Source organism: Rhodnius prolixus, unplaced genomic scaffold, assembly GCF_049639745.1.
Source record: "Rhodnius prolixus isolate KJV_2025 unplaced genomic scaffold, Rpr scaffold_14, whole genome shotgun sequence".
Classification (NCBI taxonomy): domain Eukaryota; kingdom Metazoa; phylum Arthropoda; class Insecta; order Hemiptera; family Reduviidae; genus Rhodnius; species Rhodnius prolixus.
Window position 1 is genome coordinate 2,306,309 of NW_027411594.1, and position 23,442 is coordinate 2,329,750.

Genomic DNA, 23,442 nt, shown 5'->3' on the forward strand with positions numbered 1-23,442 from the left:
ATTTATATGAACATTATCTATTTTAACATAATTTTGGTAAACGGACTGAGAACAATGTAACACTTCTTTACTTAAATTATTAATTTCATTCCGTAGTAATTTATTTTCTTCTATCAAGAAGGAAATTTTGTTCTTACAAACCTTTAAATCTTTTTCCAAATTAGCTGCTAGTTTTTTAAAATCTGTTTTAATTTTTTTTACATCTGCAGACAGAGCATTTTGCTCTTTTCTAACAGTAGCGATATCTGTTGACAGCGAATCTAACTTTGCAAGAATCAAGTTGTTTATATCAATTCCACTACCACTAACACCAGAGACATTATCTTTGTCTAAACTCATAGTTCGAAGATCAAGTAAACACACACCAAACCAATATAAGCTTAATTATAAAGTTTTTTCTTTATTTTGTTATTTTAAATTAATAATTTACTTTTAGATAATCAATGAAAAAGAAAAACAAATCAAAGCACTTATTTTTTCACCGAAATTAAGTTCAAAACTATTGACTAAACATAGGAAAAACACAAAAAACATAGAGCACTAACAAGTACGTCTGTTCACTGCAACTGACCAAGGCCAACTCCTTCTTTGAAAGAAAATAAAATTTATGATAATCGAAATTTGTATATGATAATCGAAATTTGTTTATGATAATCGAAATTTGAAAGCTCTAGTAATATAAATTGAATAATAAAACCAAGCAAACAATAAATTCCTTATTCAATTTTTCTTTAAAATCTTCAAATTGAGGGAATATCAAGTAAGGAATAGAAAAATCAGGATTGTTTAAGACGTGGAAATGATTTTTACGGGTTCTAAGAAAACCTATGGTTGTTTGGGAAATAAGATGAGCACTTAGATAACCAGAAGAAGTAAACGCGCTATGGTTGAACCTGATGCTGAAACAGTATTTCAGAGGCAAGCGTACAAATAAATGTAGATAATATTTAATTGCATTACAAGGAGACGAGGAGATTTTTCCATTGAATATCTATATTGCTTCACTAACCAAGAAAAAAGAACATTAGCAGTCATTGAAAACCGGTAAGCCTCTATGGCTTCAGTTACCTGAGGATCAGGACTCGCCCCGTGTTACAAATAATAATACTGAAACAAGTAAATGACCTTAAATAAATTATTATTTAAAACTAAACGGAAACTGGCGCGCTGTTTTAAAATAATCAAAATTGCATTATCTTTAAGCTGCAAGCAATAAAATAAACAGCTGTTGAAGATAAATGAAAAAGAGAAAGCTATTATATGAAATGGCGGCAGCTGTGGATCGTTCATTGGCGCAAAAACCAAAAAAACGGACACTCTGATTGGCTAAGACCGACGGAAGATCAAAAAGAGAGTAATATAGGAAGTGTTTTAACTAGTTGTAGTCACAGACCCGTCTTGGAGGTATTCTGGTCAACCCTTTTTTGGATCTAATCTAAAATTTAATTGAGCCGAAAATGGATATCAAGGCTTTGGCAGCTCTAGATTCGAATACATCGCATTCCGGACGAAAAATCGGATATGAACTTTGCTGAATAAAGCTTTAATCAGTTAACTTCTTTTCCTCCATCCATCCATTAGCAGTAGTTTATGTAAATAGTTGTATATAGTAGAGGGATGAATGTGTGAAGCGAATGTATTTATAAGTAAGAATGGAGAGTGAGTGATATTCTAGTGATAAGCACCTAGACGATGCTGGCTGTATGGTGAAAGCCAATACCAAAAAATGTAACAAAAAAAAACTTCTTTTCCAAAAATATTGACGTCAAATTTATCTAGTAACCATCTAATATCTAGTAGTCTAGTAACCATCTAGTACCTAGTAGACCAGCAACCATCTAGTATCCAGTAGACTAGTAACCATGTTTGGCGGAAAAGAAAAAGAGAATAGCGGTGAAAACATTTTCTACCTCCATATTTATTAAGCAAACAAAAAATAGTGTTTTTCTGGTTGTTGAGCAATGGTCGAATCCTACAACCAACTGCGGAGCACAATTTTACCTGTGTGCATGTAAACATTCTAGAGACATTATTCAACTAAACAAAGAATGGCTAGAAAGATCAAAATAAACCTAGCATCTTATGCTTCCACCAACGCCCACAAAGTTGACAGCAGTTGCATTTTACAAGAGTGGACAATTTTTAGCAGGATTGTTCCCCTACGATTGGGTTTCTGCATTTTTTTTTTTGTGGTTTTTAACATCCACAACGAGTTTAACATATTGGTAAAATATGAGGCTATAAAACAGAAATAATAATGAGGAATCAAGCCAACTCTGTAGCTACTACAGACCATTAACCAGCCTAGCTGGTTGATGAGATTAGAGGAACAGCATTCTGGGTTAAATTTTGCATTTCTAGAAATGACCTAACTCATTCTACCTCAACAACTGATGTCTGTCTAAAGTAGAATTAAGGAGAATCAAGAGGATCAAATAGTGAGCTATTGAAGTGAAACATTAGCACTTGCTATGAAACCAAAAAGTATTAGGATGATGAAAAGACTCAAAAAATAGATCTGTCGCTAATAATGAACGTTACAGACAGAATTCTAGACAAATGAGAAACTGCACAGCAAACTTTTTTGAAAACAGACCCGGAAGAAGGTGCAGTAAAGAAAGGATGTCGCCATTCTCCGAGTGAAAAGATGGAAAAGAACACGCACAGGATACAGGAAATAGTGATGCTGATGGTCCTTCTAAGGACTTAGCGCCACGGAGAAAGATAAGAATGATTTTGATAAAAATATGGAAATTTAGTAAATACCAACGCCTTCGAGCCTCCAAAGAAGAAATTATTTTTAAAAAGAAAAAAGTATAACAAAAAACTTTTAAAATAAAGTTTTCCTGATAAACAGGTATTTGAAAATGATAAGAATATTTGCTTATGTTTTATTCACCAACAAGATTTTGCTCGTTCCCTTTTATTATTTTTTTAAAAAAAGCAAAAATTACGGTGTCTCCTTTAGTAAGTATATTTAAAACCAATATTTCCACTATCGAAGAGAAAACTGTCATCTACTTAAATTGAATTATGCAAATTTTCCCTACTATTCCTTCAAGCGGCTGTATAAATTATACATCAACTCAGGGATCTTAGAATTAATATAATTTTATAATAGGGAATAATTTAAAAAAGAAATGCTGATAAAAAAAAAATATTTAATCCTCTGCAAAGAGCAATATTATATTTCAAATTTAAATTAAAAGTAAACTTTAGCAGCGCAGTTTATAGAGAACTTAAGAATGAGAAACTGAACAAAAAAAGAAAAATCCGTGTTTCTGTTTATATTCACTTACAATAGATTTGACTGGAGTTGGGAAAACAAAAAGGAAATAAGGGAAACGATAAAACAGGTTGCAAGAGATCCAAGCTCTCCTAGCTGTGCAAAAGTAAAAAAAAAAAGAAAACCTCTTTGGGTTGGTAAAACGTGACTAGAAAATTTTCTATCCCTATTTCACTATCTAAGATCCTTTTTCTACCAACCCTAATTCTTGCCTAGATTAAGTCGGTTTAAGACCATAGTGACTAGGTGCTAACTTATAGACCGACTTCAGTATATCAAAAGAGAACGAATCTATAATCATGTTCATCGAGTCTACTTTAGTAAATGGAGATTACTTGAGGCCCCGCTGTTCATACCGCTGATGTTAGCAGTAAGAAAGTAATTTAAAAAGAAAAGTTATTAATTTAAGAGGGAAAACCTAATTTTCTTCTTATTTTTTATTTTATACCCAGTACGTGTATATTTTCCAGGGCCGAATCTTATTCACAGCTCTTTTAAAAACCTATATATTGGAAAAATATAGTAATCGGATGTAACCCACGCCTCAGTACCCGTAATCCGATTCTCACAACCTTTTTTTGGGGGTAGTTTTACTAATCCGCAAAGCAAAAAGGCGGGGAAAAAAAGAAGAGAAATCCTGGATGAGGTAAAAGTTAGAAAGATGGTTCAGGTTTTGTCCAGTAAAAGTCGTTTTCTCTTCCTTTTATTGGCGTCCAAGTAAACTACTGTAAGCAATAGTGTGATTGGTCCAAGTTACCCATTTTCTGTAGAAAAAGAAATAGATATAGATTTCAGTAGATGGTGTGAAGGTATGGGTGATGGGTGATGGGTAAAAATCGGAAGAATGGAGAAATTGCATTGTGAGATGCTCTCCATTGGTGCTCTCTGGCAGAAAGAGAGTGAGACTGAGATGTGTGTATCTGAAAATTGAAAGAGCCCCCCCCCCCCAATGTAAGGAGGAGAACGTTTACAGCAACTAACTTTAGGTTGGTATCTCTTCGTATTGAGTCTCTATTTCCGGCTGAGTCTGTCAACGGCATGGCGGTGAACAGTCCAGTTCTCTCTATTTTACTCATTTCTCTCTCGTCTATATATATATATATATCGCACCACCAAAACCACTTATATATATATATATCCTCGCTAAACTATTCTATAGAATACAGACATTAAGTTTGCTTCTGACGTAACACTTTGCTAAGCTGCAACCGCCCTCTAACCATCGTAACAATAAACAGTCTTCCTTCCCTATATTAGTGTGTGTGTCCATCTATTTATTAATTTAATAAATTATTAAAGGACCTCATAAATTACTGTTGATTTAGCTTTTCATCTCTTGGGAGACTTTTTTTTTAAAAAAAAATCTTTTAAAAATCTGATGTGGAAACACACAATAATTTTCTTACTGTAAATGAAGACGTAAATGGTGCGTGAAGAGTAGGGAAACAAGGGAAACTACCCAACGGCACTCTCTATAGGACGTCGATATTGAAGAAGACGATATTTTGTAGTTCTCAAAGAAATCCCGGCGCTACTGGCGCTACTTGGTGAATTTCTTTAGGAATAACAGTGGAGACGAGAGACTAAACGAAAGGATTTGAGTAATCGAGAGAAAGAGAGAGCAGTATGGACTCTTGTGGTATTTTTGTCTTGGCAAGTTGGTAGCACGAATTGGTGATGTTGATGTCGTTGCAAAGAGTAAGAGTTTGGTCACGCAAAATGGAGCGTCAACTATCTGTCGCTGTAGTTTTGATGGAAATGACTGAACCTAAACTATATTTAAGTTAACCAATCAGATGACATATCTGAAACTACTGAAACATTATCTAAAGATCTGGATTGGGTTTCGAGTTTATTCTTTAGACATAACTTGAGATTTTTCGCAAAGAGCTAAGCCATATAACGACCTAGGTACACTTGGACATATCGGACCCTTTCGAGGGAAAGAATTCACGTACACCTTTATATTAATGTCCTAATGGGCGGAAACTGAAACTATGGTATTCATTTGGTACTAAGGCGCCACGGTAGCCGAGCGGTTAGAGGCGAGACCTGTAGAGCTAATATGTATTGTGGTAGTGGGTTCGATTCCCGGTCTTAGACCTTGTATTGGTTAGTAAAGGGAATTTTACAGTAAAGTATGCTTGTTAGGTCTCCGTCCACGACCCCTAATTGGTAATTGGACGTAAAGCCCCCCCTGAAAAAATAGGCAATTATTACTTCTACTACTATAAAGATCTGAAAGGAGGACCTCCAACGATGAACATCTTAAGGCTAACACAAGATACCAATGAAGGGTATATGAAGGACGCGTTTTTGTTTTAACATGCGAGGCGATCGACCCTTTACTATTTTAACATTTTTTCTAACTAATAAAAAATTAACTACAAGAGGGGGATTTGAACTAGGGATCTTGCATTTACAATAACAAGCTTCTTAACCGCTGCATCAACTTTTCGCCCCTCTTCATGATTCTTGTAATAAAATGGATATAGGTCTGAACATATTGTATGTACAGATTTTAAAATTTACGATTAGGTATCTAGAAGACTGTGACGAATATCGAATAGTGCACCTCATTTTTAAAATTGAACGATGTAGAAGTGTGAAGGGTAGGTTTCGAAGAAAGTGTAGCTAGAGAGTAGGAGAACTGGAGTCTGTAACACCCTGAAGATTGAAAATGTGTTCATGTCCGCAGTGCTGGATAATAAATTTGATTTTGATTCGTTGAAGTAACAATATTTATTGTATTCCTGAACGGTTTCTGACTTCAACCGAGATTAATCAGAGAGATAGATTAATCAGTTTAATGCATAACGTAAACATAAGTGAAATCGAAATCTCTACACTAATCTGACCAATCTATCCACTGAAGATGGATGGAAATCCCAAACCGTTCAGGGATACAATAAACATGGGTGCTACGGTTTTTTCATGTTTTACATATTTCTAAACAAAATTCCCAAAAATTCCTCAGAGTCAACAAGACTATGAGAACCTAAAACGGTTATTTCAGGTAAAAACTAATGAACTAGGAAAATATGTGACGTGATAGCGAATACTTCCTGTACAAACGGTAAGAGGAAGTGAACAGTAAAACAAACCTTCTGTTAAGAGAGAAAAACAGAGACAATAAAAGTTCGTATTTTTTTTTTTTTTTTTAAGCAATCAGCTAAATTTTTCTTTATTAATCCCTAAACAATTTGATTTTCACAATGGTAATTTAGAATTATTGCAAGTGACCTGTTAAATTGCAAGAAAAACTCACATTGACCTAGTAAATTTTCTCAGTGGCTAACAATTCATTAAAAGGAAAATTAGAAAAATTGTAATAAAGGTCAGTTTAGTATATTTTTAGCCACTTAATAAAAAAAAGAAAAAAAGAGTTAGGAAATGATAGACCAGCGCGGTGGGAGAACTTTCTGGTTGTATGGGGAGATGGTGAGGAGGTTACAGCCTCAGAATCTTGTTCAAAAAGATAAAGATGGGAGTTCCAAGAGGAAAAAACTCCTTCTTCTTCTTCTTCTTCTTCTTCTTCTTCTTAATTTGGGTTAAATTACCGTGCGCATTCCACTTGCAAACCATCCCAAACTCCTAGCATCCACCGCCTCCTTCATCGCCTTCATTTTCCACCATCATCCTCTTTAGTAGTATTTTGTTAATTAGCTAAACGTTCGTTTAAATGTTCACCCTGGGCTTAGATTATGGACCCTCCATGATGTTTAAAAACCCTATTTATTTAATGCCTTATAATGGTTAATCTCGTTTTGAATTTAGAGACTAGTTGGCCCATAAAAGATTACTAAGTTCTTCTTCTTCTTTTATTTTTAAATGATGAATTATTAAGATAAATGTATGCGATTTCCTCTCTTGAACAAACCCTTGAGGAGGAGGATTTCAAACATATAATAATGATATGTCCACGTTATGTGGTAGAAAGGAAACGAATGTTTGACGACATATACAGGTATTTAGATGCACCCTTTCGCTACGAAGACATAATATTCCCCATCAACATCTATGTGCTTAAATCTATAGCAGAGCTAGCAATGAAATATGAGTGTATTTAAAAGTTATAGCCGATTAGAATGAATGGAAGAAAATGATTAGAGTAGGATTACGGTGATTTTAATTTTGGTTGAGCTATAAGGATGGCAGGAATAAAGAGTAAAGATCCATCCATTAGTTGTAAGTTTGTATGTAAATAGTTGTATATAGTAGAGGGATGAATGTGTGAAGCGAATGCATTTATAAGTAAGAATGGAGAGTGAGTGATATTCTAGTGATAAGCACCTAGACGATGCTGGCTGTATGGCGGAAGCCAATGCCAAGAAAAAAGGCAAAAAAAAACCCTTCCTTATAACTAGACTAACGCAGATTTAGAAGCGCCAGATGAAACGTAGGCAATGCAAGGCCTTGTTTTGCTTTGGCCAGGAAGTATGGATGTCTCTTTTGGTGGTTTTGAAACAGAGGATTTGTATTGAGGGGCGGGGATCCCTGGTTCGAATTCTGCGTTTAATATGTTAGAAGAAAATGTTAACAGTAAAGCGTGTGATTGCGCTTCCGTTTTAGAAACTTAATCGGAAGTTCGTTAAGCCCTGCTCCCCCCCCCCCCAAATAGGCGATTAAATAGAAATCTTTTAAAAGCAATATTTGGAGGTTGTGCTATAAATTTAACAAGTTTTAGTAACAATGGAGAAGGCTGATTATCTATATTTATTTAAGAACGCTTAAATTTCTATTCTGACATCGCAGATCTTTTTATGATTAAATACTAATCACACCAATAGAGTGTTCAAAAACCTCAATAAATGAAAAATAAGCAAATTATTCAAATATTTTGCTTAATCTAATAATAGTAAGATATCAAATTGAAGTGATAAATTAAAATCTTAAAAAAGGTGCACGCAATGAAAAGGTGAAAAGCTCTTCCCTTAGGATAAATATTCCAAGCTTAAACCAAAAGTTCCATCCTAAAAGAAAGGATATTAAGTTTCCCAGCCGAGCACATTTTATAATAACAGAACTCATTTTTCAAAGAGGGTTTTCATTTCCTGAAGTTTTATCACCAGTAGCGCGTAGTTTTTCTAAAATTTCCGTATAAATTTCATTTATTTTATAAAAAGAAAACTAAAAATCTTAATAATTAAATTACTTTTGGTTAATTTTCTTTGTCAAAAATACAATATGTATACTGTATGCACAGTGCATATATAAACTGAGCGCTTCCCTCCAATGAAAAATGAAATACACCAACAAGGAGCAAAATTTACAGACTTTAAACTTTAACAGTTCATTTTAATTTAACGTGAGTAATGAATGTTTTCATTAGAACAACGATGACAACAATTAAAGAAGAAGTTTAATAAAAAGCGTTACGTTTCCATGGTGAACAATAGCACTAAAGTATGACGTAAAGTGGTGAAGGATGTCTTTTTGGGGAGAAAGAGAGTGATTTACAGCATCGACGAGCACTTAAGACCAGTTGGGTACGGCGGCCGAACGACCATGCCCGGTACTGTCTTCTTGTAACATGAGATCGTCGTACAGATTGCCGAGTTGGATGATTAGCATGATCGTTTGGCAGGCTATACTAAACTGGTCTTAGGTACTCGTCGATGGTGTAAATCTTCCTGGGATAAAGTCTAAACAGAGTCTACAACACATTTGGTGTGTGTGACGCCAGTATTTTTCTAGCTACCAACTCGAAATTGTATCTGCCGTCCAACAATCTTTTCACGTTACTGATGACAATCAGGGTATCTTCCTAGTGGCCTGCGAATGGGCATTATGAGACTAAATCATCCTCTCGACTGCCCACATGTAGATCTGCTCACTTGGACATCCTCTTTATTTAATCCATTCTCTTACAAAATCTCTCCGTTAAACTCACTTGTAGAGGGGCAACTATCTTTGCCTTGATTAATTTCTTAAGATGTTCCTCATATTTCTGGCAATTCCAGGTTTCAGCGGAACTTCAAAGGATCATTTCTTCATCCCCGAAACTTATAGATCAGTACACTGAACTTGTTCAGTCTCGTTTTGTTTATTTCATTGAATTTCAATTAATTTTACAACAATAGTCATAATTTTAGTACAATTTCTTTTCAGACTTTTAATGTTATTTCTAAATGTATTTATTATTGTTTCAACACTATCTAGACTGAGGCGAAATAGCACATCTAATCCCTGGTTTCTGAAACAAGTCCTTATAGCTTGTTCTCTGTAAAGAGTTCAATCGATAATGCAACCTCTTTTGCTGTAGCCTTTAACAAACCTTGCCATATGCCAAAAACAAAGCAAATCAATAGGAAGTCATCCCAATGTTCGATAATTTTCTGTTTCAGATCCAAATATCAGGTGCGTGAGAATCGATCTAATTATAAAGTGTTAATGCGCTTAGTAATTCGATCGTTTAGTTCGAGCGATATTGGCACATACAATTGTGTATCGACCAATTCTCTTGGCAAGACTGAAGGAACGCTTCGTTTATATGGTTAGTAAAAAACTTGTCTCTTTTTCTGTCAATATCAGTATTGATTTTAATTTCTTCAAGTGATTTTTTGCACAAATTTAAACATGCTAATTAGTAATTCGTTTAATAATGCAGTGTCTTAGGAGGTAACTGGCTTTAAATCCGAACGTATTAAAGAGAAAAGTGAAGTTGTAAAAATTTATTTTCTACTGAACTCTAGAAATGGCGAGAGCAAACAGAGATTTCTTTATCTTTCTCTTGCTTTTTTTTTTATCCCCTCTCTCCGAAAATCTGCTTGGAATCATCCATCTTGTGGCCAATTTTGACAAGAAATCGAAGAAATGTTATTTTTTTCATTATTTGACTAACAGTCAGAAAAAAATTCCATCTTCTTCAGTTAGTGCAATTTTTTTTCTGTCTCTCTTTAAATGCTAAAAGTCAATATTTCCTGTAATGCCTTGCCAATATAGTGATGGATGACGATTCAACGTTTAAGAACATGGCTTCACTTAAAAGGCAATCTTCCAGTTACTAATAACAACCTAACTTATTCGGTTTTGTTTGTATTATAGAGTTGGTTTTTGTAAGTTCAGGCTTTTTTTTTTTTTTCTAAGTACTGCCTGAAAATTTTGTCTAGCCTCGTATGATTGCCTTTTAACAACTCCATTCTCCTTCCGCTTTGAGCCATGTAAGTCTCCAAATTCTACAGGAGTATCTGGAGCTTCAAATGCCTCCATTTTCGATGTCCTCCTTCTACCAGAAAGCAGAATAGTTCGCTGACTCCTGTTTACCATCTTACAGCGCTTAATAACGCGTTTAGGCGCTACGCAGTTTACAAAAAAGGTAACAACAACAACAAGAAGAAGAAGAAGAAGAACAAGAACAACAACAACAACAATTTTTGCCCATTTTCAGCAACCTTTTTTTTCGAAATCTATTATATCTATGTTGTTGCAAAAAAAAATTACAGGCATAAAGGAGGATTTGCCCTTTATTATAAAGAAAATTTGGTAATTATATCTTTTATAGAAAAAGAGAAAAAAATTGTCAAAGTTGGAGTGTTTTTCAACGTTACGCTTTTTCGTGCAGTTTTTGACGATCAACCCTTATACAACTGTCCTACCGGACAGTTTGGATCACCCGGATTCTTCCAGAATTTCTTGAGGAGTTCACGGATTCAGTACCTTGAAAAGAGAGACGTCCTAAGTCACTCTTATCTAACTTCCTTGAGGCCTTAATTGTCAACTATGGCTTTGTCAACTATGGCTTCTACCAACTTTCCATGATTAACGATCCATTTCTCGTAATTATTACTAGTTTAAGAAAAAAATCGTGTAAGTGTTCCAAAGCAGAATTTTCTACGTCCAAAAAGCTCCAATAAATATTTATTAAATTAAAAATACATTTGCTAACATTAGAGAATCGATCCACCAGCACCGCAATACATCCTAGCATTGCGGGCTTCGTCTTTAACCACTCGGCTATCACAAGTGTCTACAGTATAATCAAAATTTAATTTATATTCTATTAAACCATAAAGTGCCTAGTATTAAGCAAAATTTAATTATCACTTTTGTAATAAAATAATAATAATAATAATAAAAATGTATCTATCTGCAAGCGCACTGCAGTCATATTTTACAGATGATTATTTCGCATAAGGCGGGTAGTATATACCGTTACATTGCGTAATTTTAGCCCCTTTTCCGGCCGCTGCAAGAGATGAGAACACGATCCAGTATTTCTAAGAACATAATAATAAATAAAAATAAATAAATAAATAATAAGATACGAAAATAATGATAAAAGGCTGAAATTTATTTTCAGTATTTTAGTATTTTCACTTTATTTATTTTTATTTACCTTTCTTTCTATGTCAAATAAATTATAAAAATGTTTACCGTCCTACGCCATATTTCTTTTTTATTGTAGCTTTAAATGTCAAGCTTGCGTTATTTTTTTTGGCTCTGCGCTTAGAAAAGTTATATGCATTTCTATACGTTTTATCTAGTTTTTTTTTTCGTACAGCATTTGTTTGATAAAGTGTTCTAATTTTAAAAGCGCTGATCTCATTTTTATTTCAATGAATGGAAAATTCTTGAATGGAGATTTTACACGTATTCCAAGCTACATCATGCATCTCTTCCTGACTGTTTGGTAATTTTAGATCAATCAGGATTCCAATTAATCAAAATAAATGAGCTTAATCATTTTACTAAAAGAAATAATCCAGTGTAAAAATGGTTTAATGAATCTTTTAATGATTATTTATTATAAAATAAAGAGTTGTCCATTTTACTGAATAAATTCTGTAGGAAGTAGAGGTTTTATTGGTCAAAAAAAAAAAAAAATATCAGTAGCTAATTAAAATTAAGTAATTAATTAATTAAAACTGTCTGGAATGGCTATTTATTAATTAAAAATGTTAAATTCAGAATTATTAATTCAGTAAAATATAATGCAACCATGAATAAAATTCAAAACCACGTGGATTTAAAATTATTCATTCGTTTCAAACGTCAAACGATTCATCGATGTTTCACATTATTTTAATTTCAATTCCACAGTAATTAATCTGCAGTCACATCTCTCCTCATTAGAGCAATGGTTCAAGAAATGGGCTATTAAAACTTAATGAAACTAAGTCGCAAAACATCACCTACACTCTTCGTCGCATTACTCTTCCTCCAGTCGTCTATAACCTAAACACCTCTACCAGTAGTGAACGTTGCCCGGCTACCTTGGGCTTTACTTAGGACCGAAGACTTTCTTAGAATAACCCACACTAGACTTAAAAGAACAGAACTGAACAGACGCTATCGGCTACTTAAAAGACACTTAGACGATAGATCAAAACTCTCTCTTGACAACAAAATACTGATTTATACTTCTATTTTGGGCGTATGGAATAGAGCTGTGGGGTTCAACCAAAAGCTCCAATCTCCAAAGGATTCAATCGCTACAATCTAAAATACTTCGAACTACCATAAACGCTCCATTTTATGTCTCCCAACCTGGGACTATACACACTGAACTTAACATTCCTTTTATCACCCAAGTCGCTGAAAACATGATACAGAAAACTCCACTTCAGCCAGCAATCTCATTTAAATCCTGTAGCTCAAAATCTTTCTTCTAGAACTTTTCCTGACAACCTGACCAAAGACAGTGGCCTCATGATCTCCTCTCAAGTGAAGAGAGTGACTAACCATCTAATATTTGGGAGTGTTACCACTGGGTAACTTCTCCTCTCGTTACCTTATCATTTGGTACTCGGTTATCACTCTTACTTATAGCGCTAACGCGATGATTGTAGCATAAATAAACGAGAAAGAAAAAAAAAAAGTTTACTTTTAATTTTACTGTAATTACGTAATCATTTCCTTTTTAGCTTATCAGTATACTGTTTCCTAGCAACCTACTTTGGCAGCCTCTTTTTCATTTTTACATATTCATTTTGTGTCTTATCAGTTATCAGTTTTACTTCAAAATTTTATCTTGAAAAGTGGGTTTCCATAGTGAGCTTCAAAAAGACCAATTTCAGCAAGTTGATAACTCTTCTGAACTTAATCTTTTATCACGACTTTTTAACATTCAATAACTTACTTACCAAGTAAGTTCAAAACTTAGTTGATGATTATACCGTTTTTGGTTTACTTATTCATAAAACTTGATCTAAAACTAATTCCTAGTAATTGACACTAGCTACGTAGCGGAATTGTATTGATTTGACTGAATTATGTACGTATCACTGTCTGCAGAGAGTTCTGTATGCATTAATGCAATTCTAAGTTTCAAATTGCCATTCATAACTTTGCAATTGTTATGCACAGCTTGTTAGTATAACTCATAATGCTATTAATTTAATTACAAAACTTTTATTAAATTAAAAAATGAAAGCAGAAATAATAATAATAAAAAAAGAATATAGGTCACAGTTCCATGAAATTTATTCGATTTTACAAGTAATCTATTCACAAGTTGGCTCATTTATTCTGGGCAAGTCCAAAAATGGTGCCAAGATCAAAAATCCGGAATAACTTTCTCTTACTCCTATTCTCAAGGTTGTGGACTCAATAAATATTCGGATTTTTGGACCATTTTCCAATCTTACAACGTAACATGATGGTTTTATAGGGGGACTTCCCCTAGGAAGAGGACTTAATTTTCTAAACAAAGACAAAACCTTTGTAAGAAGAAGAAAAAAAAATTTCCATTTTAATATTTCCGGTCCTCCAAAGTGTTTACGTAGAAGGAAAAAAAAAGGAAAAGAATTTTCCTTGATGGAAAAAGGGCTAACAATTCTCCCGCCCTCCTAGTTCTTCAGCTGTGTATATACAGTAGAAAGGGACAGAACCAGTTTTCTAATTAATTCTCACTTGAATTATGTTTGTCTTTATGTATGGAAGGTAAATCAGTTCGGCTTGTTAGGAAATTCCCTTCTCAGTGAGGAAAAGTGAGGGTGAAAATTGGCTGCTAAAGCTTCTAATGTACACACAGTAGCGCCTGGAAAATAGCGTCAGGGGGTTGAGAAGAAAAACTTTTCCTTTTGTGCGCGCGTGGTAGGAGAGGGTTGACCCTTCTACAATGCTTCTAAAAAAAAAAATTGGTCATTCTTCTGGTGCGGGAAGGGTCTGCTACAGCAAATATAACTTCCAACTTTCAACTTTCCCCTTTTGCGATTGCCCTGTAAGGGCTTAGCCTAGAGCCCCAGCTTCTTTAACCAGGAGTTCGCTAATTAAATTAATACTAATTAAAGTCAAAGAAGGTTCAACGAATCACATACGTTAGTGTTAACATAAAGAATGTCTGGGATAAATTTAATTAAAGAAATAAATTAGTGCTTTTTTTGGGGGGAGGGGGACAACTTTTCTTGAAATCCAAAAAAAAAAAGAATAAACAAAGCAATTAAGAATATAAAAAATATTTTTCCACAATTATTCTACTTTATTCTGATTGATCATTTATTCCCAATTATTTCTAAAGTTTTAAATAAATGGACAATGGAATCAGGACTGCCAAAAAATCTCAATGAAACAAAAAACAAAAAAACGCACAAAACAGAGAAGTCAAATATAAATTCTGCATTACATAAACCACCAGTAAGTAAATTACGCAAACCGGTACACCGATAGATTACACAAAGCTGATATCTGATAGGGAAGCTGCGGCAATAACAGTTCCATGGATTAGCCTAGAAAGTATAGTCCGGTAGTTAATTTTAGAACCTACTGCAGCGTTTGTGTATGTTTGCTGCAATACTGCTGCTGTGCATGCATGGTGATGGTGGACGCGTACAAAGACCCAGATTAACATATACTACGAGCGAACTCGGAGTCTCTTCCATTTCATAACTAAAAAGGCCATCCCACTATTATTCACGGATATAGTGTATACATTGTTATTGTTGGCTATAGTGTTTAATAATAATGAAAATTGTTTATTTATTGTAGAAAATAAGCCACATATTACTTGAAGTATTTACTGTTACTGTGTTTTGTGGACTGTTCTGAAAGGATTGTGGCCATCAAAATAGTTTATTAGGAAAAGCTTATTCAGCAGTAGGCAAGTCTGCAAAACTGTGGACAGGTATTGGGAATGATTTCCGGTCTTAGACTTGGATTGTATTTAATTTGTATGGACATTTAGTATAATAAAGCAAATTGTTAACTATTCACTTCCGTCCAAGACAGCTGATGAGAAGTTGGGCGTAAAGCCTACCAGGAAAAATATATACATATATCTCCATCAGACCGCTTATCCATTGGCGATTGGTGCAGATATTTTTGTTCTACTTGGATGTTCTTCTTCCCAAAAAATGAATAGTTCCCTTCTGTTAGGACTCTGCCTCTTCCTTCATGCTTCGTCTCCTATTTCATTTCTTCTTGCTTCTTGCTTCTTTCTCCTTGATTTGTCTCCTATTTCATTTCCTCCTTCCTCTTTCTCCTTTCTTCTGTCTTCTTGCTTCTTTCTCCTTGATTTGTCTCCTATTTCATTTCCTCTTTCCTCTTTCTCCTTGCTTCGTCTCCTATTTCACTTCTTCTTTCTTCTTTCTTCTTCCTTCTTTCTCCTTGATTTGTCTCCTATTTCATTTCCTCTTTCTTCCTGCTTCTTTTCTTTATTCGTGCTTCTTTACTTTCTTCTTGCTTCTTTCTTCGTCTCCTATTTCATTTCCTCTTTCTTCCTGCTTCTTTTCTTTCTTCTTGCTTCTTTCTTCGTCTCCTATTTCATTTCCTCTTTCTTCCTGCTTCTTTTCTTTCTTCTTGCTTCTTTCTTCGTCTCCTATTTCATTTCCTCTTTCTTCCTGCTTCTTTTCTTTCTTCGTGCTTCTTTTCTTTCTTCGTGCTTCTTTTCTTTCTTCTTGCTTCGAGTCCTATTTCATTTTTTCTTTCTTCCTGCTTCTTTTCTTTCTTCTTTCTCCTTGATTTGTCTCCTATTTCATTTCCTCTTTCTTCCTGCTTCTTTTCTTTATTCGTGCTTCTTTACTTTCTTCTTGCTTCTTTCTTCGTCTCCTATTTCATTTCCTCTTTCTTCCTGCTTCTTTTCTTTCTTCTTGCTTTTTTCTTCGTCTCCTATTTCATTTCCTCTTTCTACCTGCTTCTTTTCTTTCTTCGTGCTTCTTTTCTTTCTTCTTGCTTCGAGTCCTATTTCATTTTTTCTTTCTTCCTGCTTCTTTTCTTTCTTCTAGCTTCTTTCTTCGTCTCCCATTTCATTTTTTCTTTTTTCCTGCTTCTTTTCTTTCTTCGTGCTTCTTTTCTTTCTTCTTGCTTCGAGTCCTATTTCATTTTTTCTTTCATCCTGCTTCTTTTCTTTCTTCTTGCTTCTTTCTTCGTCTCCTATTTCATTTCCTCTTTCTTCCTGCTTCTTTTCTTTCTTCTTGCTTCGAGTCCTATTTCATTTTTTCTTTCTTCCTGCTTCTTTTCTTTCTTCTTGCTTCTTTCTTCGTCTCCTATTTCATTTCCTCTTTCTTCCTGCTTCTTTTCTTTCTTCCTGCTTCTTTTCTTTCTTCTTGCTTCTTTTCTTTCTTCTTGCTTCTTTCTTCGTCTCCTATTTCATTTCCTCTTTCTTCACTCTCCTTGGTTCATACTACTTGTTTCTTTCTTGATTATTATTTTTAAACTATTATTTCACAGTTAATTTTTTTTTTCTCGTACATTTTCCTCAGTTTAGTAACTTTTCTTTTGCAGAATTGGCCGAATCATCACTGGGCGAGAAATCTCGTAGTGAATTAAAGAAGAACGGATCAGCTGGCGGTCGTCAGCCAGAATCTGTCTGTCTATCTTTCTTGGCTGGCATTGCTGTGATAACTACATCATTATCAAGAGATACGTAACCGCGAGCTGTTTATCTGGCTATCGACAAAGCGCTCATCAACCAATCATCTTTATATATTCATCAACTTCTATTTCCTTCCCATCGACCGAAGGAATAAATAAAAATTAAAAAACTAATGCTGCCTCTTGTACACTTTTGTATATAAATTAACGTATTTTAAAAAAAAATACTGTACAGCTGGGCTATAAATAAATTGTTCCTGATTATCCTTCCAGAATATCCTTAAAACTTCCTGCATCATTCTTATATTGTCATGAGCTGTAAATATGTTAAACGTTCGCAATCATCGATTTATTTGTAGATGTGCCCAACAATAAAAAACTAACTCATTTTTTTTTGTTTTCTGAACCAATCAGACAATTTAGTTTGCGCCAATAATATTGGTGTTTTACTATCAGCTTTCCCTGAAGGAAGGAAGCGCTCCTTTTTTTGCCAAGATCTCTTGGAAAGAGTCACGCTTATTGGCCAGAATCTCTTGTAACCCATAAGGTAATTGAAAAAGAATTTTTTAATGTCTTCCAGCGGAAAGAAATTGGAGTAGATATTTCTTCCAGAATGCCTGGCGTTTCTGTGGACATTCCACAGCCAAACAACCCCAATATAGACGGGAAAATTCATGGCGTTTTCTTTCTCTGAATTAAGATGAAACTCTGTGGATTGGCTAGCTTGATTGTGGGCCTGCATGTAACACATTTTTTGTAGGGGGAATTCATTGAATATTATTAAATATACTGTGTTAAACGTGTTAATTGGGTGAATTTTGGAAATTTTATTGCATTAAATTAAACGTAAAGCTAAATTCAAATATAAAAGGAGCAGACTTAAAGGTCAACAAGAGCCAGAGCAACAAGAACATGCATTAGTAAGTTGGAAATCGCCAGATCGAGACCGCGTGTAACAAATTTATTGTTTGTTACAAAAATTATTGTAGTAAAATATGAGCGTTCGTCCCTTTATTCCCAACACTTAATTTGGTACTTTGACGTTAAGCCTGCCTGAGAAAAAAAAAAAATAGCTATTATTTCAATACTAGTATCTTCATGAGTTCCAAAAAGTTTTCTTTAGAAGCCAAGAGTGTTAATCGGCCTATCTCCTAAGAGTCATAAATGGAATCCATAAAAGTGGCCTAATAAATACATAAAAACGAATTGGAATCAACGAATTTCTGTTCCCAGACAACACTGTCAACAGACAACACTGTCCATCACCGGACAGTGAGCTGTATGAAGCTCCTCCTAGGAAGAGAAAATCTAAGGGCCAGCAGCTGGATTCAAACCCGGGACCTCCGCGTGGGAGTCCAGTAAGCTAACCGCATAGCTAATTCCTTCCCTTCAGAGTACTAGTTCCACACAAGATCTGCTGTTAAGTACAGTAACGCGCTGCTTCCCAGAGATTACCACCAAGATCCAATAAAGCTTCCTCTTTGGTGGGGAAAACTAGCATATCTGCCCAGTTTCCGGCATTTTCAGAGGAGGAATGGTGCGTCTTGCTTGGTTTTAGCAGGAAGATGGAACTAGAAAAACTGGTGGGCTCGTATTGTAAATCACAGGAAGGTTTTTTTTACAAAAATTACTTGGAAACTACCAAAACATGATCTAATTGGTAAATGTGGACCCTTGAAGGGTGTTAATACACTTTCATTGAGACCCCACAACTTAATTTCCAAACCGGCTGATACAGGAAGAGTTTCCGCGAATGGACTCCTTGGAGACTTAGATTAATGATTCTTTTGGGGAAAAAAAATCTAAGTTTCACATAGAACTTTTCTTCAGATCAACCATGCTACTCTTATAAGTGGGTAGTTTGGGCTCTGCTTAGAAAAATGTCTGCTTGGACCATATTGAGCAATATCTCAAGCTACCCACAATTTGAGGTGGCTCAGTGTTCTCATTTCCCACCGGAAAAGTTAATAATTCAAAAAACCAATTGACTTTCTTAAAATAGTTCTTTCATCATTAACCGTAAGTTTTGAGTAGTATCTTCCAAAAGATATTTCTAATTTAGGGTCCCCTTCCTTTACTTTTTCGATCTAGGGGACTATGCCAGAGTGCTAGTTTATTTTTTAATGATTTAAGGCGCGTCAACAACTATGGTTATTGGCGCCCGAAGCTTTTTTTCAGTGCACTGCCGGCCTTCGGACATTCTCTCGTTACAGACAACACTGTCCATCACCGGACAGTGAGCTGTATGAAGCTCCTCCTAGGAAGAGCAAAAATCTAAGGGCCAGCAGCTGGATTCAAACCCGGGACCTCCGCGTGGGAGTCCAGTAAGCTAACCGCATAGCTAACTCCTTCCCTTCAGAGCACTAATTCCACACAAGATCTGCTGTTAAGAACAGTAACGTGCTGCTTCCCAGAGATTACCACCAAGATCCAATAATGCTTCCTCTTTGTAAGCTGCAAACACTTCTCATTTGCCCTGCTTTACATTTTGGGTGGTGGGGGGAAAATAATCGTCAGACACACCTGGACTATCTACGGGGTGAAGGATCATTCACTGAATATCTTTCACAATGTTTAGACACAAAAATATAAACAATAAAAGAAAAAACGCAAAGAATACTACAGAAAGAGGCTGATAAGTAAAGGCTTGGGAGAAATCAATATTACTTATCTCATTATAGCTACGTCATGTCAGTAAAAAGAAAAGCCAAATGGCCGATAAGACTTGTTGCAACTCGTGAATACTTAATCGAGCTTTAAAAAAAAAAGAAGCATTTTTTAAGACATTAAAATTTACCCTGCAAACTAATATTTTCAAGATTTCCGCTAAAACTCTACGAATATTTTGTATTAATTACCCAGGAAATACCATCCAATCAATACAATCATTACCCAAACATGAAACCATCAACCAGAAAATGATTCCTTGATTCAATTCCCGCGAGAGAAAAATAACAATAAAAATGATTGTCTCAAAATAAAATGCATACAAATAAAGATGCTGCAGTAAAATGCAATAGCTTTAAAGCAAAGCTTTAATGCAAAATAAAAAAATTATTGGGAAAAAAAAAGTGTTAATACAAGAAAATTCATTTGCTTTATACCAGACAAATTGTAATCTTCCATTGTAACATTAAGAAAAATGACCATAATTATATCAAAACTGAAAATTATGAATTAATAAAGATAATATTGTATTAATTTTTACATTGTATTTGTTTTTAAAATTAATATTTAAAATTAATTAAATATATGCAAGAAAATGAACAATAAAAATAAACACATTTGTGGTGCCAATGTAAAACGAGTTGAGGCCGAGCCTGGGGATGAATTTCTGTTATTAAACAAACTTTACTTTATTTTAAAATAAATTAATAAATAAAAAAACACTCCCGATGTATAATACTTCATATTTTATTAAAATAAAGGATTCATTTTATTGATTTTTTTTGTCGATCCTTTTGTTGGCGTTTTAGTATAGAAATAGCCGATAACAATCGGTGGGGTCAGTGAAACGCCATGTTGCTCTTCAAATGATTGGGTTTTATATTTAATTAATTTTTTTTTTTAAACCCCTATTATGTACTAGAAAGGAAACGAATGTTTGACGACTTATACAGGTATTTAGATGCACCATTTCGCGACAAAGACAAAATATTCTCCCACCCAACATATATGTGCTTAAGTCTATAGCAGAGCTAGGCAATGAAATATGAGTGTATTTAAAAGTTATAGCCGATTAGAATGAATGGAAGAAAATGATTAGAGAAGGATTACGTGATTTTAATTTCGGTTAAGCTATAAGGATGGCAGGAATATAGAGTACTGATCCATCCATTAGTTTTAAGTTTGTATGTAAATAGTTGTATATAGTAGAGGGATGAATGTGTGAAGCGAATGTATTTATAAGTAAGAATGGAGAGTGAGTGATATTCTAGTGATAAGCACCTAGACGATGCTGGCTGTATGGCGAAAGCCAATGCCAAAAAGAAAAAGAAAACTGGCTGTGTCATGGACACGGCCGTGTGTTGTACGTGAATACGTTTACGTAACGGATTATATTTTTTATATAAAATATTTTTATTTATGCATTTAGGATGAAATCAAGGAAACAAATCGACGATCGAACACAATCTATGCCTACACAGTCCGTTGTCGATGTAGAAGCGATTTCATCATCCACTTGCATAATTTCAACCGCCCCAGCTGCAGATGTACTGGACACCGCCGTTGATCCGCTCGGCCGCCTTCATTCTTTTACGTTCCCGGCACAGCTTGACTCGGTCATATGGTGTTTTTATTATTACCATTCGATTGTTCTTGAGAAGTCCTTTCCAACCGTATACGATCTCTGTACTTGGTTTTGGCTTTTCGACGCGTATAGGCCGACATTATATATTTTTGATATTTTTTTACTCTAACACCTTATTATATTCACTGTCACTATTTTACACTAATATTTTATAATACAATCGATAGATTGTGACGACAGCAGACGATTAAAACTTAAACGAACGTCGTAGCTTCTCCAAGTCAAAAGTTATACTAATTGCAAATCTCGATGCGCAGCAAAATGATCTCAAAATGGTGGCGCTTCCCCCTCCACCGCGCGCGATGCGTCACAGTCCTCGCTTATCGTAATGAATTCTTTGATCCTTTAGCTATCCAGTGGTCTAATTTAATTTTGGATTTAGACGATAGATTCGAAATTATAATGCCAAACTGTATCCCCCGATTTTGTTATCATTAGGTTTTTTGGATTGCCACCATATGATAGCAATTTTAAAGGCGTATTCACGTCCAAACAAATTACCCCCATTTTCACTAATGAAAATGGGATAAATTCTTTGCTAAGAATTCTACTTGGTAACACAAATATGGCGCAGAAGATATTGGTACGGTATGTACTACGTAAATAAGTGTAAATATGTAAATTAGCAGACAAAGAAATACTTAATTTTTTCAAAAATGTCAAGCAATGCATTTTTTTTTTTTTTTAAGCTCCGAACTAAGATGGCCCCTCCCCAAGACCCCTCGGTTTCGTATTGGGCCCACTATAAAATATTTTTAGTTACCATACCACCACCAACATCAACAGTTTTAGTTGAGGGACTCATCTAAATTTATCTTTTCCTCTTTAGCGCAAAGTGAATGTAATGAAAGATATAATACGCTTTCTAGATTCATATTTTAAAAACTTTTCATAAAAATAAAGTCATTTTATTAATTTTTTTTTTTTAAATCTCTGTTGAATAAGATAAAAGGAAATATTAAACGATATGAGAGGATTTATGTACTTGGCTGTGAAAAGAAAGAAGTAGGGGGAGAGAAAGAAAAAAGGACAAAGGAACAAGGCGAGCAAGGAAAATTGCTCTCTTCCCTACAAAGAGCAAATAATAATAATTTCCTCTGTAATATTAGAGCCACCGGAAGACTATAAGTATTTCAAGGAGATTAATATTTAACAAAGAGAGGTAGAATTAACGTTTTGCAGTTAATAATCCTGTTAAATGAAAAGGGACAAGTCCTAGGGATGTTTTTTTGTTCAAGGAACAAGAAAAAAAGAGATTTAAAAAAAAAGAAGAATTAAATATTAAAAATTTAAAAATTAAATTAAATTTTCTGCTCAGAAAATGAATCCTACTTTAAACAAGAAAAACTGAGTGAACAGAGAAAAGAACAAAATTTTGCATTAGGCCAACGATTTTTCTTCTAAATTACGTTGTATGTCTGTACAATAAACAGTACATATTTTTTGGCTTCTTCCCTTTTCAAGTCATCCAGTCTCAAAGGCCTTCCTATATTTTTCAACTCCTTAAGTTTAAATCCTCCATCCATTCCCGTAATACCAGATCTCGCTCATCTGATCTCTATATTCCCTCTCACCGTACCTCATCCTTTGACAAGTCCTTCCTAATACGTGCTACCTCTCTCTGGAACTCCTTGCCTTCATCTGTCCGCCATGCTCCTACCCTATCCATCTTTAAATCCCGTCTATTCAGTTATCTACTTTCTATTCAGCTTCCTCCGAAATTCTAATTGTTTTAATTTATTTCCTTAATTTCTGCTGTTTTATTATTTTATTTTTACTTTCATTTTCACTTATTATATTTTCACTTTTGTAAATACTTATTTATTTATTTAATTTCTGTATGATCACAGGCCAAACTGTTAAGGCCTCTATTTGTTCCTGTATTTATTCTTAGGGGACAATTGTCCCAGAATAATAAATTTCTTTTCTATTTCTATTTCTACAGTGACACTTAAGAGGAAATCTAAAACACCACCATTTTCCTAGGGAAAAATTGGGTGAACAATTAGCAAACCGAAGTTTAGAGAAAATTGTTGGAGTCACTTTTCACAGAAAATCATAAATAAATTCAAATTATATGAATTAAAAGAGC

The 23,442-nt window shown here is 34.5% G+C and overlaps 1 protein-coding gene and 1 pseudogene across 2 annotated transcripts in view; one reads left to right on the plus strand and one right to left on the minus strand.

Moving 5' to 3' along the window:
- The window catches only part of LOC141451641 (neurotrimin-like), a 324,652-nt gene extending 304,173 nt beyond the window's left edge, over window positions 1-20,479 (plus strand). The window contains exons 7-8 of one of the 2 annotated variants that reach the window (XM_074123100.1): window positions 9,634-9,782; window positions 16,949-20,479. In XM_074123100.1, the coding sequence (XP_073979201.1) occupies window positions 9,634-9,782; window positions 16,949-17,094 (295 nt within the window). In that variant the 3' untranslated portion in view covers window positions 17,095-20,479. Of the gene's footprint in view, window positions 1-9,633; window positions 9,788-16,948 lie in introns of those variants that run through there. The other variant, XM_074123101.1, reaches the window with a different exon arrangement.
- Window positions 16,135-16,917, minus strand: LOC141451899 (uncharacterized; annotated as a pseudogene).
- Window positions 20,480-23,442: the final 2,963 nt, after the last annotated feature.